Below are 15,137 nucleotides of genomic sequence, written 5' to 3'. Positions count from 1 at the left end.
GCAGTGTGTCCAGGGGAAGGTGGGTTCAATTAATCCTAACAGGCTGAGCCGCTGTTTAAAATAAAAACACCACAATCTAGTGCATGAATCAACACAATGATCTGTCATTTATAAAGAATGTATTTATTAGCGTATTCAGATGAGTATGTGTAACTACAATTTGTAAATGGTAAACTAAGAGGGTACAGGTATTTTTAGACTTGCACCATTCACTGTTAATAGGTGTAAGAGTTGTGAACTTTGTCTTCAGTTGACTTTTTCAAAGTACTCTTTGGAACCTTCTGGGGTTGGTTTGATCTGAAAAGCAAACATTTATATAAAGTAAACTTCAAAATTAGTTTCCACTGGGGCTGTCTTTTACAAGTACTAATACGTAATGCACATTTAAACACATAACAGTTTCTTTAAATTAAAATCACACACATAACAAGTAAACAATGAGAATACTAATGTATTAGGTCTGTGACAGAAATACTTCAATGTCAGTCCTGAAAGGATTGAGAAGGATACAGTGTTTTGCAGAACATCTATAGATTCTGAGGTGAAGGAACTCACCGTCGGTGACTCAGGGGTCCAGCTGGCTGGACACACCTCACCATGGGTCTCCACAAACTGGAACGCCCTGACTAAACGAAGGGTCTCTTCCACACTTCGGCCCACTGGCAGGTCGTTCACACTCATGTGCTTCACCACACCGTTTGGGTCAATGATGAACAGGCCCCTGAAGGACAGTAACAACATAAGAAATAAGATATCCAGCCTTGTGACCTTAAAAACAGACTGAAAAACATAAAATAAACAGAAGACTCACAGGCCATAAGAAAAAGTAAACAATGCGAAACCAGTGCCAGCTATAGATTTTGTTCTCAATGAGCTTCCATTGGGTCAGGCCTGACAAATCCACCCTCTCCAACTATTATACAGCATACACATGTACTGCATCTTCTGTTGACACTGGAAGTGAGTATCTGTTTATGATAATGACACTATGCAAATACTGTAACATATGACCAACATCTTTATACTCAACATAGAAAACATCTGGATTAGACACATGAACTGAGTTGGCAAAATAAAATTCAATAGAAGCCAGGTGGATGACCCTTTATTAAAACAGTCCTGTAATACTGCAGTGGCTTGCAAAAGCATTCATACCCCACAACAAAAATGGAAATCATATCTAATTTTCCTTCTACTTCACAATTGTGTTGGTCTTTCACATAAAATGGCAACGTAACGTAACAAACAAACGTGACAAAATGTGGAAAAGTTCCAGGGGTATGAATACTTTTGTGAGCCACTGTACATAAGACAAAATACCAAAACTCAAGTGATGCCATGGGCGCTTATTTATAGCTAAAAGTGAAAACAAAATACAATGCAGACAGCAGCTGACAGGAAGCGGAGGTCATATTGTACAGAAACATTAGCTTTTTCTTGGTATGTAAATGTTAATGTGGCTTAAAGGGAAGTTAAAAGGCAACGAGAATGCTGTGCTTTCAAGTTTCACCAGGAGTCATCAACAACATCCTGAGCACATCATATTAGGGAAGTAGATGAAGAGTACACGCACAAAGGGCAGCAACTCACTGCATACACGGTTAGAAATGGAGTACAATTAGGCTAGTAATTATCATGATCACTGATCAGCCACACAAGTAACCAACACACATATTATTAAACTCCCTTTAAGAAACATGACATATTGACAATTCCTTACGTGTCAATAAAAAACACATTACACTAGAAACACTTGATAAAGGGTGTCATGTGTTGACAGTGTTATTATAAATTTGACATCAATACACACACACATATATATATATATATGTGTGTGTATAAAGATGCACCTATGGCATCACTTCATACCCCTGGAACTTTTCCACATTTTGTCACGTTACAACCACAAACATAAATAAATTTTATTGGCATTTTACGTGAAAGACCAACACAACGTAACATTTCTCATTAAAATAAGTGCTGATGGTGGATCAGATAACACATCGTGCCATTGCTCAGGTACCTATGATGTTTGCCACATGACAAATAATAGCAGCAGTAACCTTAACAGTAGCAATAGTTAAAGACAGCTGTGAGCAGATCCTTTCTAAAGAGCACAGACTTAACCCACCTCAGGGCAATGCCTGGACCCTCCAGCAGCACCCCGTAGTCTCTGGAGATCTGCTTGTTGAGGTCGGACAGCAGGGGGATATGAATTTTGCCCAAACCTCCAGTCTGACAAAACATCATGAAATAATATCTGTTAGATTAACACTAACTCCATTACTGCTACTAGTACAATTAATATGAACGCATTTCAGATTATGTCAACATTAAAGGATAAATAAAGGAATTCTGATTCTGATTACAATGTGATCACAACACACACATATGGTACTTGCAGGTCAGTCATATACATACAGGCCCCCTTATGGCCCTCATCAAAGGATGAATGAAAAAGCTCACGGAGCTGAACCTTGCACCATGTGTCTGATCATGTTTAACAAAGAGACAGTACCTTACGAGGAGTGTTGATCCATGCCAAGTGGGTGAAGTGAGAGTCCACCGACACACCCACCACCTCACAGTTGATGTCATGGAACTCATTGGCCTTGTCGCTGAATGAGATGATCTCTGTTGGACACACAAAGGTGCTGCAATATGACAAACACAGAAACAAAACAAACCCTGTGAGTGAAATATTTACTGGAGCCAGTCACAAAATAACCAGGGTACATCTGCAGAGGACTGATGAGATGAAATGAACATTAAGTGATGGGAGGAAATTTCTACTGGTCATCAGCAGGAGAACATTTACATCAAAGGTAGGGAAAACCATCATGTTATTCAGGACATCTCTCCATGTGGGACACAAATACTCACAAATCCAGTGGGTAGAAGAAGAGCACCAAATATTTGCCCTTGAAATCAGCAAGGCTCATCTCCTTGAACTCTCCATTGTGGACGGCTGTGGCCTTAAAAGCAGGAGCAGGCTGAGTGACAGCAGGGGCCCATCTGGAAGTGTCTGATATAGAAAGCCCAACACTATTTATTCATTCACACCATCAGCTTTGCAAAACCAAGGTTAACTCTTACAGTGACAAGCACTGAGACATCTCTGCACAATATGACTGTTAAAGTCTAAAGTGAGGATAACAGTTATGCAACACGCCTGTTAGTGTGACTGCTCTGATTTTGACTGACAACATGTTCAGCATTTATATGGAGTATTTACTGATGGGAGGTATGATACTGAATCATGCAAAAAATGTCAAAGTTCTTTTTAAGCACATCAACACATGTACAGTAATTACACAAAGAAAAAAGAATAACAAGGTTAACTACACAACACTGCCAGTGCATTTATTATTGTGATGATGCTCGTGATGTTGAGATGATCACGTGTCTGTAACAAACACCAACAAACAAAAGGTTCCTGAAGGTTTTGTTTTACATGTGAAGGTTTTTTTCTGACCGGTTCATTACACTAATCATCAGTTTGAATGTTTCATATGTACGTGAATGCAGTTGCCTTGCTATAATACATTTCAGTGTAAAAATAATATAATACTGTTATTGACCAGCTATAATGGGAGGGTGTGCTTTTAAAACCCTACCACAGAACAGTGAACAATCCAATTGATGGTATATTCTTTCTCTTTGATTTTGCACATACTGGTAGAGAAGCAGGCTCTTGGTAGTGCAGGACAGATGAGGGTTCTTGCAGCCCCAGATGCTCCATGCTGACAGGCTGCTGTGATTTTCAACCCTCCTGCTGCGACCCTTGCCTGAAAGAAGATACATTAATCCAACATGAATGATCCACAAATAAATGGAAATACTAAGCTGTTCTAGTTAGTAACTTGCGAACGCTTATGTTTAACGACGTTTGTGTCTCCAATATGAAATATAGTGAAACGTAAGAGCTTAAGGATAAAAATTCAATCTTATTTAATCTCTTATGTTGAATCTTGAGTCTGTTACCCTTCTTCTATTATTTTCATAGCTTTCTTTTGTTGCTCCCACTTCAGAGTCTACTTGGACAAGACTTATTAAGAAACATGAATGAATGTCGGGTTGTTTAATGAGCTGCAAATGAACCACTGGGTGATGCAATACACAGGACATCATCAGTCTGAATGAGACCACATCCTAAGCATGAATTAAATGCTACAGCTTATTCACAAGCTTCAGCTTTGATTATTAATTAATATTAATTATTTTACATAATGAATATTTGTAGGTAGAAACATTAACAATTATCTTTCGATTGAATGAGATATATGTGCTTATTGTTGTGAAGAATATGCATGAAATTTGGATTTATATTTATCATTGAGTATTATCAATTCATGTCCATGTGTTGTTTTGGAGTTACTTGGAGAAAGATGCCCCCTGTGTCTTTATGATTCCATAGCAATCAACTGATTATTGGATCCAATTTTCATCATTTCTGATTCTCAGTATTGGTGTTTTATAATGAATTGACTTAAAATGCTCTATTTTGGCTCTGATGCAGCCACCTCTCTTTCTGTCTGTAGTCAACACTATGTGGTCTCACTCAATGTCCACTCACAGCAATCTGATTGGTTACACGCCACGGGTAAGTCAACGTTAAGTAATCTGAATATGCAGGCAACGAGTAAGTTGTAATAAGTAAAGAGCAACTAAAGTTAGTTAAATAACTAAAAAAAGTACAGTATTTCCTCCAAAGTGTAGTGAAGTGGACGTATAAAACAGCAGAAAATGAAAATACTCAAGTACAAGTATCTCAAAATTGTGTCTAAATACTGTTCTTGAGTAAACTGTATTTAGTTACCTTCCACTGGTTATTTTAAAATTTTGCCACTAATGTTTTTGTTGGTTCTAAATATCCATAGTTATACACGTGCAGTTCTACCAGTATGTACCACCTTCAGGCCAAAAAATAAGCTTTATTTAAAATATGTTGACTAAATCTTTCACATATCAAAGGGTAATTTCAAAATTGTCACATAACACCTGCATAAGCAGGTGTTTTCCATCAGCTGCCGGGGGCAACACACCTAACAACAAGACTAAAGACAGGCCAGCCAAAAGTAAGTGCCTGAACCAGTAAAACATCTTTTCTTGCAGATGTGATTATAGAAATACACCAAATACTCCCAGTACATCATGATAGTGAGGGAGAGCCAGCATGCACACTATCAGACCCTGAAACAGAAGCAGAAAACTGGAATTCAGCCCACACTAACTGTATTATTTGCATGTGTAACTTGCAGCTTTTGACAGGTATTTTGATGTTACAAACAGTACTCTTAACTTAATATCGTCTCATCAATATTATGGCCTTCATCTTATGATGTTTAAGCCACAAACAAAAGAAAAACCTGTAAAATTGTATATTAACAACCTATAAGTGGCCATTTGTTTATGTTGAAATGATGACATTTTATGCTGCTGCAGTGTTTACTTCCAAGCCACATGGCTGCTAAAGGATGCTGCGTGCAGACCTTTTTCATAAAATACATTTTGTTATATTATATCAGAAATATCAGTAATGGCTGCAGCCCTCTTAAACGTGTCAGTTTCAGGACATGGCTGAAATTCAAAAACTGTTGCTGTTGCTCCAATGATATAAAAACAAAAAAACAGTTCTAATTAAATGTAGTTTCTCCGGGATAATAAAAATCTCAAACGTATCACACAAAACATAAAAACAAGAAGACAAAAAACATAAAATATAAAACATGGCTTAGTATAATAAGCAATAGATGAACGTTAATGTCATTAGTTACACCTGTGCTTTTCCCTGCGATGACATGTCACTGTGTGCCGTGTGAAGGTCTATTGAATGGGATAGGAGTATCACCTGAATATTCATTGTGAAACACAGAGGGCCTTTACTATCGGTCTATGTATAAAACAGTGACCGCGGGCCAGAGGTTTGTCACCACAGTGTCAGTTGGTTGTCTGGTTCAAATGTACGACACGCGCGCGCGCACACACACACACGCACACACACGCATAGCAGCGCCTCAGCGCAAAGGTGACTTGTTCATCAATAGCTGCTATTGCCACGAGGTTATTATTGCTTCAAAATTCCAAACTAAGACAAAAGAATGTCGAGAGCAAATCTGAAGTTGTGTTGTAACAAGTTGCACTTACAGACGTCCTGAGCAGGCTTCCAATGGTGGCTGCCATTTTACCTTGTGTGAGAGCGCAGTTACGTCATTTAAGCACGTGCTCGACGCAAACCTGTTCACTGAAAAAATATAAATATAAAATATTCATCTGTATGAGATTCGGTTAGCTAGAATTTTGAATCATGAAGAAATCAAAATCAAAAAATAACAAATAACTCCTTAATAACAAAACAACGGCGCTGCTTTTTATGCTGCCTTCAGGTGCTCCTCAGGTGTTAAGGGAATTATTCGGGGTTTTATTGTTAGTTATTGACCTATGAAATAGCAGTGTGGAAAAATAAAACACCTAGTTCCATTTATTGGTTTCCGAACAATGGGAAAAATAATGTGCTCAGAGTATTTTTAAATTAAAAATCCTTCAAGTCATTTTTAGATGTCTAAGTAAATGTAAATGTTAAGACAGCAAAATGCTATGGAGAAATTTGCGCTACTTATACTTCCAAACGTTTGGTGTCAGTTGCATCAAACGGCACTTTAGCTGTCTACCCAATAAACTGAGCGCAGCAAAAATTTGAACACGATGTATCTATAATCTCCGATATTTACGATTAACAGGAATGTCGCATGAACCCGCCCACAACTTACCACATGGTTGAAGGCGGAAGTAGTTTGTCCATGGCGCTTGACCTTAAAGGCAGTAAAGATATGCTGGGAAAATGTGCCCTGTTGTAAGTTATTATTGTTATTAATGGGAAGCAGATGTCATCGTCGTTCTAATGGATCCTAATCTGTTGTATTGGAAAAGCCATGGTCAGGTATAAATGTGCACAGCAGTGTGGTAATGCAGAGCATCATCATTGAATGAAGATATGTTGCATTCAGTCATTTACAATAAAAAAATTTACATCATTGTTCCTCTTTGTGCCTAACATTCCTCTTTTTCAGTCTTTCCTCAGTCGTTTGCAGGCCTGGCTTAATCTTCTTGATCCAACTTCCCTGTTTGCTTCTGATGTAAGTCGCAGCCAGTATAAGCAGTGATCTTATACTGTGAGATGAGTACAAAGTATGTAAGGGATGATGCCCGACGAGAAGTTCATTATCAATCACTGCGATTTCCGACATGGAGCCATCATACTATGGCCATTTACCAATAACGATAATAATAATAATAATAATGATAATAGTAATAAATTAAAAAGGCCATCAATTTATATTTTAAGGCATTTTCAATCAAAATATTAAGTTTATCGTTCGTTTGGTTAATACCAAGAACAGTCCTTCTCATTTCATAAGGTTCCTGTGCAATGGAAACCTTTTCACCACCCCAGTAAATAAAAATACAGTCTAACATCAAAGAGGACTTTACAAAGGGAGATTTTTCTAGTCTGCTCAGCTGTGAGTAGGAAAACTGATGTTATACTCGCAAGTCTGTAATAAACAGTAAATAAAACTTGACCATCTGTTTGACAACAAGATTATCTAACTATCCAGCTGTCTCAATGTCCCTGAATCAATCCCAAGTTTCACCAACAAATAACAGTTTGACTGGAACTACTAAGTAGATGTCTATTGTCCAGAACTGATGGACACCCTGCAACCAATCAGAATCGACTGTTCCCCCAGACCACATGGATACCTGACAGATAACTGGTGATTCTGCTCTCCTCAGGCTGAAATACAGAATGCCCGCACTCTGCTGGGAAGCGGAGATAAACTAAATGAAAAGGTCAGCTAATGTTTAAGAATCTTAACTGGACAGTCAGTCAGCTTCATCAACTGAATATTTATTTAAATGTATTTTGTTTCCTCCTCCAGGATGAACGCGCGCTGGGCCTCTCACTTGTGAGTGTTAGAAGAAACACAACACCGCAAATAACATCCTCTCAAAATAAATCAGAATCCACTTAAATTTCTATGCATAAACATCCATCCATCCATTACTGCTTCTTCTTCCTGTGTGTTCAACCGAGTTTGACTGTTATTAATTAAGAATTTATTTCTACCGATGTGTTATAACTGTTGTGTTTATAGTCGGCTGTCCACGCTGATTCTGGTGCTGCTCTTCCAACTATTTTCCGTCCTCCAGGTACAGTCAAATCCTAGCATTTACAAATTAATTAGAGTTTCCATTTATTATTAAAATTAGGATGCATTCATGTCATGTATGTCATGTCAGGCAGTAATTATACTGTTTTGTTTTGTTTTTTGTTGTTGTTGTTGTTGTTGTAATGGCAGTAAATCACAGTATTTGCAGGTCTAACAAGTCAAACAAAAATGACTTTCATTGTTTACACCGAGTTTGTTGGGTTTGGGTTCAGTTCCAGTTCCGGTAGTATTAAATAAGTCTCTAAAATTCTCATATGACATTTTTCAAACTTGCTCATAGTGTATCATGTTTGTTATTACTATGCAAAAATAACACTGAAACACTCATTTAAAAAAGAGATGGTAATTCCCCCATTCATGTCATTCTCTTCCTAGCATTTCTGCCAGTATCAGCGCCTCTGGTACGTGTGTCGTCCACAGCTTGTGTAATGACACCTTGTTCTTCACGCAGGTTGTGAAACGAATGTTGTGACCAATTTTTTTCAAATCTTTTTTCAGGTGCTTGGCAGCCTTTTGCCACATAGACATGTCAAACCCACTCTGTTTTTTCAGGTAACGAAGAATATTCATCATATGTAATTATTTTTCATTGTATTTCTAAAAATATATTATTACCTGTGACTTTACGGCATGAATTAACAATTAAAAATGCAATCTTTCAGTTACTGATGCAGAGTTACAGTGCGGGGTTCAACCATGCAAACAGAAATTCTTCATCAGAGCAGGTAGTGTATAATTAAAAGTATAAAATATGTAGCTTGACTCCTCCTCCTTCAGTGTCTTTCAACATCCTCCCTCTGTCTCTGCTTCACTTTATCTGTCTTAATCTCTCACCAGCAGGGTAAGAAGGCGTCTTTGAAGCAGCTTCTGTTGATCGCAGGAGCAGTTTCCTATACAACATGTGCAGGGGTGTGTATAAGCTGATAACTTATGGTGACTACAGTGTGTCCAGTTTAAAGAGTTGTTTCTTGTAACTTTTTAAAAATAAATTTCTGTGTATCGTTTCAGGCCCTTCCTCAAATTGTCATTAACCGACTTCATATAAGCAGCACACCAATCCAGACTTTCTTGAGGTTCATATTACCAGTCCCTCTCTCAGGTGAGTTCTTCATCTCTGAAGCTAAAATACTGGAACATAAATAGTATGTTAATCAATACTTTATTTTGCGTGTCAGAAGGTAGGTACACAGGTCCATTCTAATTTCACATCATGGTAAATCCAGTTATAACAGGTCGGACTTTTTAAACTAACATGTTGTGTAACTCTCTCCAGCTGCTCTGGCCTTCTTCAATGTGTTTGTTGTCAGAAGTGAGGAGTCAGAAACTGGGATACGAGTGTTTGACTCCAATGGAAATCCTGTCGGCCTGTCAAAAGCAGCAGGAGAAAAGGTTTTAAACAATAAATTAGCAAATGGACAAAGACAGGTCTTCCCACTGAAACCTTGTAATGCTGCATAATTTTTTTTAAATTTTGTTTTCTTTTTGTTCAGGCTGTGAGGGAGACTGCATTGTCAAGAGCGGCACTTTTTGGCACAACCACTGCTGTTCCTAATCTCCTGCTTTTTCTCTCACAGAGGTCAGACACTTTTAAAAGTAGTCTCATTTACATGGACAAAGTCGCACCTGTTAAGACTCTGACAGAGATCTTCCCTTACAGAAGAAGACTTCTCCAGGGGCACTCTCTGCTGCTCTCTCCACTGTGGCACATGAGTGCTGCGTTTGTTCTGATCGTGATGATCCCCGTCTCATTCAGTCTCTTTCCACAGCTGGGAACGGTAAGGTTCACGGCCCTCCTGTGCTGTAATGTTTTCCTTGTGATGAACTCAGCTGACATCGACCTTGTTTTACAGATAAAGAAGGAAAACATAGAGGAGGAGCTGCAGGCTGCAGCAGAAAGCGGGCAGTTATACTACCATCGAGGACTCTGAGGAGCTGTTTTACATAGCAGATAGAAAACCAACCAAAAAACTTGTTGCCATCACTGAATAGTGTCATGCTAAATGTCATGCAGCTGAAAATGTAAGATGTATGTAAGACCCAGCGATGAAACGCAGCTTTATCCTTTCTGTCTTTATGTAAAATATTTTGTTTACGACATTAAAACAAACAAAAAGCCACTTTCTGGTAGTAAATTTATTCAGTTGGATTACTGCATGTATTTATCGATAGGAAATATTACATCATGAAAATACATTTAGTTTTTAAAGTTACATCAGCATTGCTATGTAATCCACTGTGTGTCTTATCTGAAAAAATGCTTTTGGCAATGTGGTTAACAATGTACTCAGCTATAAAACAACAGCACTAACTACCAATAAAAAACAGAACCTGAACAGCAAGACACACAATGCAGTATTAATCAATGTGGACATGGAAGCACCAATCGTTATTCCACCGGCTGAGGAACAGCTCTTTTTCTGCTTTTTTAGAAAACACTTTGAGAAAAAGCCTCATAACACAACACAGTTTGCTTGTGTATTTCAGCACTAAAGTGATAAGTAAAATACAAAATGTGACATTGTTTAAAAAAAAAAAAAAAAAAAAAAAAAAAAAAGCAAACAAACCCAGGCAGACTCGGGCAATGCTTTTCATCAACTAACTTAATAACAATAATGATATGAGCTTGTTAACATCTGAGCCACTTCAGCTGCTGATGCTGAATTTATATAATGATGTGGGTCAAACTTCACAGTGTCTTCACAGTGACCACCCGACATTTCAGACCAGGGACGAGATTTCGGACGTTTCTGAGTACAGCTTCGCACTGCGGAGCGGAAAGTCAGATGTGAAGTACACCATCAGACATACCAGCTTATCTGTATCCATCTCATCCTCTCATGGACACTAACTGTAGTGCCTTTTATCCATAACTAGTAATGCTGAAAAGATAAAGCTAGTACTCATTTCATTTATTTTATTTTTTGTTGCCAAATGCCATGGAAAGATCAAAATGGATAGCACGTTTGTCTGTTTTCAACTACTGTGTGTAGCACTTAGCTCCAGGCCCATAGTTTCCTTTAAGGGAATCACAGATACATAGTTTCACTTACTAAAAAGGTAAACTAACTTGAAATACCTGTGCGCTGTCATTTTTAACAAACTCTAACACTTTCACATGAAGATTACTGTGGAAAGTGCACACTCTTGTGATAAGTGAGAGTCTGCATGAGCCTTTCAGAAAACAGCTATTATCCCAAAATTCACACAACAGCACAGCCAGAGTCCTGCAGCGGAGCGACTGAAAGCAGGCTCATATCCGCAACAGCTGCTCGGCAGCTGCCAAGTGAAAGAGGAAGTTCTCTGTCGCAGTAGGGAAATTATGCCGCTTTAAGGCTTCCAATGTGATTTTAGAGTCTTCACATTCGTTAGCCAGGGCCACCAAGTTAGCAAGGACCTCTTTTGTCTTGACGGAAATATCCTGTGAATTAACGTGTGGTTGTCGTGTTAGATTCAAGGCTACGTTTCATACAACCATGTGTCGAATACAATACATACATAACATCGAATACGATACGTTCAGGAATTCTCACCTTAATGACCTGACTGTCTGACCTCTCAGCATCCTCTGCAGACTGGACAATAAGGTGGCCAATCTCCTTGTGTAACTTGCCCATAGCCATGGCCTCTGTGGAGGGATACTGAACATCAGTCTGTGGTAAATCCTGCCCTGCTCTCAGGTATCAAAGCACTCTTAGAAACATATTGCTTTCTCTTTGAACATACTGTACCTTTGGCACTCTGGGATACTGTGATGACACTGTCTGGGAGGTTCACATATACATCAAACAAGTCTGATCTGTTGCTCACTTCTGGATCTACAAACCCTGCTACATATCCTGCAGAAAAAACAAACATATTGGTGCATAAATTATTCATCCCCCCCACCAGGAGATCACAGTGATCACACCGCAGATGATGACTAATCACCAACCGTGAGGAGGTTCGCTCTTAATTAAGAGTAAACAAACCAGGAGGCAGCCTCACCAGGACATTTCTTGAGATCCTCTAGTTCAATATCAGTCAGGTGCACATATGGGTGCACGATGGACCAGTCTTTCCTGTGCCATGTCAGAGTGGGCAGAACTCTAAGGGGAAAGAGTTACCCACAGATGACAATCCGTTTCCACTACAAACCGTTATAAGTTAATAAGTTAGGTTTCAAGCCAAAATATTTTGAATTTAAGTCTCAAATGCACCTTGTAAACTCCAACAACGCTTCAATCCGAGGGTGATGGACAATGATCCTCTTCTTCAGCATGAGAGCAGTATATAGGATGATGGTCTCCATACCAAACTGAGACACCACATCTGAGGTGGGACACAAACATGGAAGTAAACTGGATGACGGGAGGAGTGCAGACTATCTTTCAAGTGAACTTTTATTAACCACTATTAATTTCAATGAATATGAATATAATCATGTCAATAGAATTTCAAAGGTGGTCAAAATACTACTAAATGTTCATCTTACAGGCTGTGTTTCCTTACCTTTGACTGAACTGGCCAAGTACGCTTTCCGGGCGTCATAGTCCTTGATTAGAAATGAGCCGTTTTCATCGCTCTGGCAAATTCCTTTGGTGAGGACGTTGACGTAAGCCTCCATCATTTTCACTGGACTCCCATGTTTGATGTACATCCTGGATAACGACCAAACACATACCACTCAGCAATGAAACACTTTGTAAAGAATACTGTACAAACAACAGTATCTGAAGCGCACAGTGTACCTGCAGAGTATTCTGCTAAGTGCGGCATACTTCTCAGGGTTGAAGTCTTTTGCTGTAACAACTATTGAAAAATGAGTGACCTTGAAGGAAAAAAATGGAAATACAATTCAGCATAAATATCAGAAACATAGAAATGCTGCACACTTATCCTCTGAATCCAGAGTCTCTGGACACTGTACCTTGTTAAGTGGTGTGGATTCCTGCACCTCCGCTGTGGTGATGTAGTACCACGTACGACAGAACTGACCAAACACAAAGGTGTGAAAATCCCGGCCGTCCTGTGTCAGACAGCACTTGCTGAGCAGGACTTGTCTGAGGTCTGAGCCCACAGAGGGATAGCACCACACCCACAGCGTGTCTCCGTTCACATCTTTCTCTGGGTAGACAACCACCAATAACAAATGATAACGTGTTAAAAGTTGGACAAACTTTAGAAACTGTCGCTTTCTGGGACCACATGTTTATCATGCGGAGGTCGTTGTCATCGGATGCGCTCAGGAAACCATCTGCCCACCATCATGCAGGCGCAATGAACCAATGAGGCACACGAAGCCCTGCTTGGGTCACACTGGTATCATGTGATTGTCCGGCACGTTCAGTGTGTTTGAGGCGCCAATTTCGCTTGAAAACCAACCAAGAAACAACAAAAGACTTGTGACCTGAAACTTACCGATTAATCCGACGCTTAACATAAGCTGCGTTTCAGTTGTTGCCATATTCCATACCTGAAAGAGTTCAGAAGCACTAGTTAACTGGAGAGAAACCACCAACAACAACCTTCCTCTGAGGACACTAATGCAACTGGGGAGTACCCTGAGAGCTCCTGCGAAGTCCAAATAGCAGAATGCGATGCTGGACAGATTTAATAAGACAGCAAATTAGTTCAAAATTGTCAGTGGCCTGGGTGGGATTTCTGCATTCAAGAGACTTTCATCCCTCTGCGAAATATCTTCCTTCTTCCGGGACAAGGAGGACTGTGTGGGCGGAGTCGAGCTGCTTACAGCCAATCATACCTGGCGGGAGGTCAGAAAAAATGGTGCGTTCAATGTTACTGGAATTCTACCTTTATACATACAAAGTTTTGAGAACAGGTGGAATATATGGAATAAATGATACTGCCTACATTTCTGATGTGATAGTATGTGTATTTCAACTGTTACGTGTTCGCTGAAAACAGTAAAATTGAGTAATTAACTATACTTTGTTTATGTTAGAAATATTTCTCATTGGAATGTCACAAGGTCACAAGTCAAAACTAGGGATCTTATCTCTTATCTTAAACTAGGGATGTCCTGGCAATGCCTTTTAAACTGATCCTTTAACATCAAGTATCTGCTGATACTGACACCAATCTAATATTGACTTTCTTGTGTTTTTACCAAGTTTTCTGTAACAATAGATCTTCACTTATAGCCTCATTAAGCCTTCACTAAAATTAGCGAAGCAATTTAAGTATGCCTGACAGCAGAAGAGCCCTATTTTAAGAGCAAAATTGCTTCAATCTACGACAGAACTTGCAATTTAAGACAGACCTACAAAACACTTAATTCCTCTTTTATGCTAGCAATCTATTTCACTTTAAAGTCAAAACCGCTGAAAAAAAGTAAACCACTTCAATCACATAGTTCACATGACAGTTTTGATGGACGTTGTTTTAAGGACCTGTGTTGACCATGCAGTTCAGAATTAAACCTACATATTTTGATGTGATTGACATTTTTACGTGGGTTACATGAACACAACATCAGGGAGGGCATACGGGGACTTTACTCAACCAGAGCTGCCAGGTTTGATTCAAAAGCGTGTTTTAGGACGTTGCAATCTATTTTGTCATAAGGACATTTATTTAAATACTTATTTAAAAGCAATACCATAGAATTAGGCTACTCAGAACAGTTCTCAACAGATTCCACACATTTTATTTATTTGATACCTTTCACTTAACACTCATGGTCACATATCAGGGAGTACATATAATATGTGGTAGCAAAAATGAATAATAACAGGTCAACACGCAAGTACACACTCCACACAACTCAATATTATATATTCACTTCCAGCACATTAACTTATGGACGATACAGAGAGCCAGTCGCAGTGTGTACAGCACAAGATGTGCCAAAAACTGTACTTTATCTGTATCAAATACTGAAAGTAACCTACTAGTACTATTCAAAAA

General features: G+C 38.9%; 3 protein-coding genes across 4 annotated transcripts; 1 reads left to right on the top strand and 2 right to left on the bottom strand.

Moving 5' to 3' along the window:
• Window positions 1-102: 102 nt before the first annotated feature.
• On the bottom strand, window positions 103-6,297 carry prdx3 (peroxiredoxin 3). The gene is made up of 7 exons (XM_046401262.1): window positions 6,148-6,297; window positions 3,677-3,788; window positions 2,884-3,025; window positions 2,519-2,654; window positions 2,132-2,235; window positions 556-721; window positions 103-297 (listed from the first exon to the last, which is right to left on the bottom strand). The coding sequence occupies exons 1-7, from the start codon at window positions 6,181-6,183 to the stop codon at window positions 247-249; spliced, it is 747 nt and encodes a 248-aa protein (XP_046257218.1). The 5' UTR covers window positions 6,184-6,297; the 3' UTR covers window positions 103-246.
• A 490-nt stretch (window positions 6,298-6,787) lies between these two features.
• sfxn4 (sideroflexin 4) lies at window positions 6,788-10,348 on the top strand. 2 transcript variants are annotated; one of them, XM_046401261.1, is made up of 14 exons: window positions 6,788-6,940; window positions 7,071-7,136; window positions 7,795-7,851; window positions 7,941-7,967; window positions 8,157-8,211; window positions 8,607-8,632; window positions 8,730-8,783; window positions 8,894-8,956; window positions 9,072-9,140; window positions 9,240-9,330; window positions 9,505-9,620; window positions 9,722-9,807; window positions 9,889-10,006; window positions 10,082-10,348. In XM_046401261.1, exons 1-14 carry the CDS (start codon window positions 6,902-6,904, stop codon window positions 10,157-10,159), a joined length of 945 nt encoding a protein of 314 aa, XP_046257217.1. In that variant the 5' UTR covers window positions 6,788-6,901; the 3' UTR covers window positions 10,160-10,348. The 2 variants fall into 2 exon arrangements, with proteins under 2 accessions (XP_046257217.1, XP_046257216.1); XM_046401260.1 differs by having other exon boundaries at window positions 9,069-9,140.
• dennd10 (DENN domain containing 10) lies at window positions 10,347-13,930 on the bottom strand. Its single transcript, XM_046401259.1, has 10 exons — window positions 13,771-13,930; window positions 13,629-13,683; window positions 13,138-13,334; window positions 12,959-13,038; window positions 12,720-12,868; window positions 12,428-12,539; window positions 12,216-12,316; window positions 11,960-12,067; window positions 11,762-11,856; window positions 10,347-11,649 (listed from the first exon to the last, which is right to left on the bottom strand). The coding sequence occupies exons 2-10, from the start codon at window positions 13,672-13,674 to the stop codon at window positions 11,482-11,484; spliced, it is 1,056 nt and encodes a 351-aa protein (XP_046257215.1). The 5' UTR covers window positions 13,675-13,683; window positions 13,771-13,930; the 3' UTR covers window positions 10,347-11,481.
• Between the last annotated feature and the right edge of the window lie 1,207 nt (window positions 13,931-15,137).

Source organism: Scatophagus argus, chromosome 10 (genome assembly GCF_020382885.2).
Source record: "Scatophagus argus isolate fScaArg1 chromosome 10, fScaArg1.pri, whole genome shotgun sequence".
Taxonomy (NCBI): Eukaryota; Metazoa; Chordata; class Actinopteri; family Scatophagidae; genus Scatophagus; species Scatophagus argus.
Note: the sequence above shows the minus strand (reverse complement) of the source record. Positions and strands in the feature narration are given on the sequence as shown.

What these genes read in the sequence shown, in the direction of transcription:
- dennd10 (XM_046401259.1), bottom strand. Translation starts at nt 13,674, where the DNA reads ATGGCAACAACTGAAACGCAGCTTATGTTAAGCGTCGGATTAATCG. An exon ending in GTTAAGCGTCGGATTAATCG is followed by an intron (nt 13,335 to 13,628) that starts GTAAGTTTCAGG and finishes TTGTCTACCCAG; the next exon opens with AGAAAGATGTGAACGGAGAC. An exon ending in AGTATCCCAGAGTGCCAAAG is followed by an intron (nt 11,857 to 11,959) that starts GTACAGTATGTT and finishes ATCCCTCCACAG; the next exon opens with AGGCCATGGCTATGGGCAAG.
- sfxn4 (XM_046401260.1), top strand. Translation starts at nt 6,902, where the DNA reads ATGGATCCTAATCTGTTGTATTGGAAAAGCCATGGTCAG. An exon ending in TGCCAGTATCAGCGCCTCTG is followed by an intron (nt 8,633 to 8,729) that starts GTACGTGTGTCG and finishes ATCTTTTTTCAG; the next exon opens with GTGCTTGGCAGCCTTTTGCC. An exon ending in CAAAAGCAGCAGGAGAAAAG is followed by an intron (nt 9,621 to 9,721) that starts GTTTTAAACAAT and finishes CTTTTTGTTCAG; the next exon opens with GCTGTGAGGGAGACTGCATT.
- prdx3 (XM_046401262.1), bottom strand. Translation starts at nt 6,183, where the DNA reads ATGGCAGCCACCATTGGAAGCCTGCTCAGGACGTCT. An exon ending in GAAGCCTGCTCAGGACGTCT is followed by an intron (nt 3,789 to 6,147) that starts GTAAGTGCAACT and finishes ATCTTCTTTCAG; the next exon opens with GCAAGGGTCGCAGCAGGAGG. An exon ending in GGATCAACACTCCTCGTAAG is followed by an intron (nt 2,236 to 2,518) that starts GTACTGTCTCTT and finishes ATGTTTTGTCAG; the next exon opens with ACTGGAGGTTTGGGCAAAAT.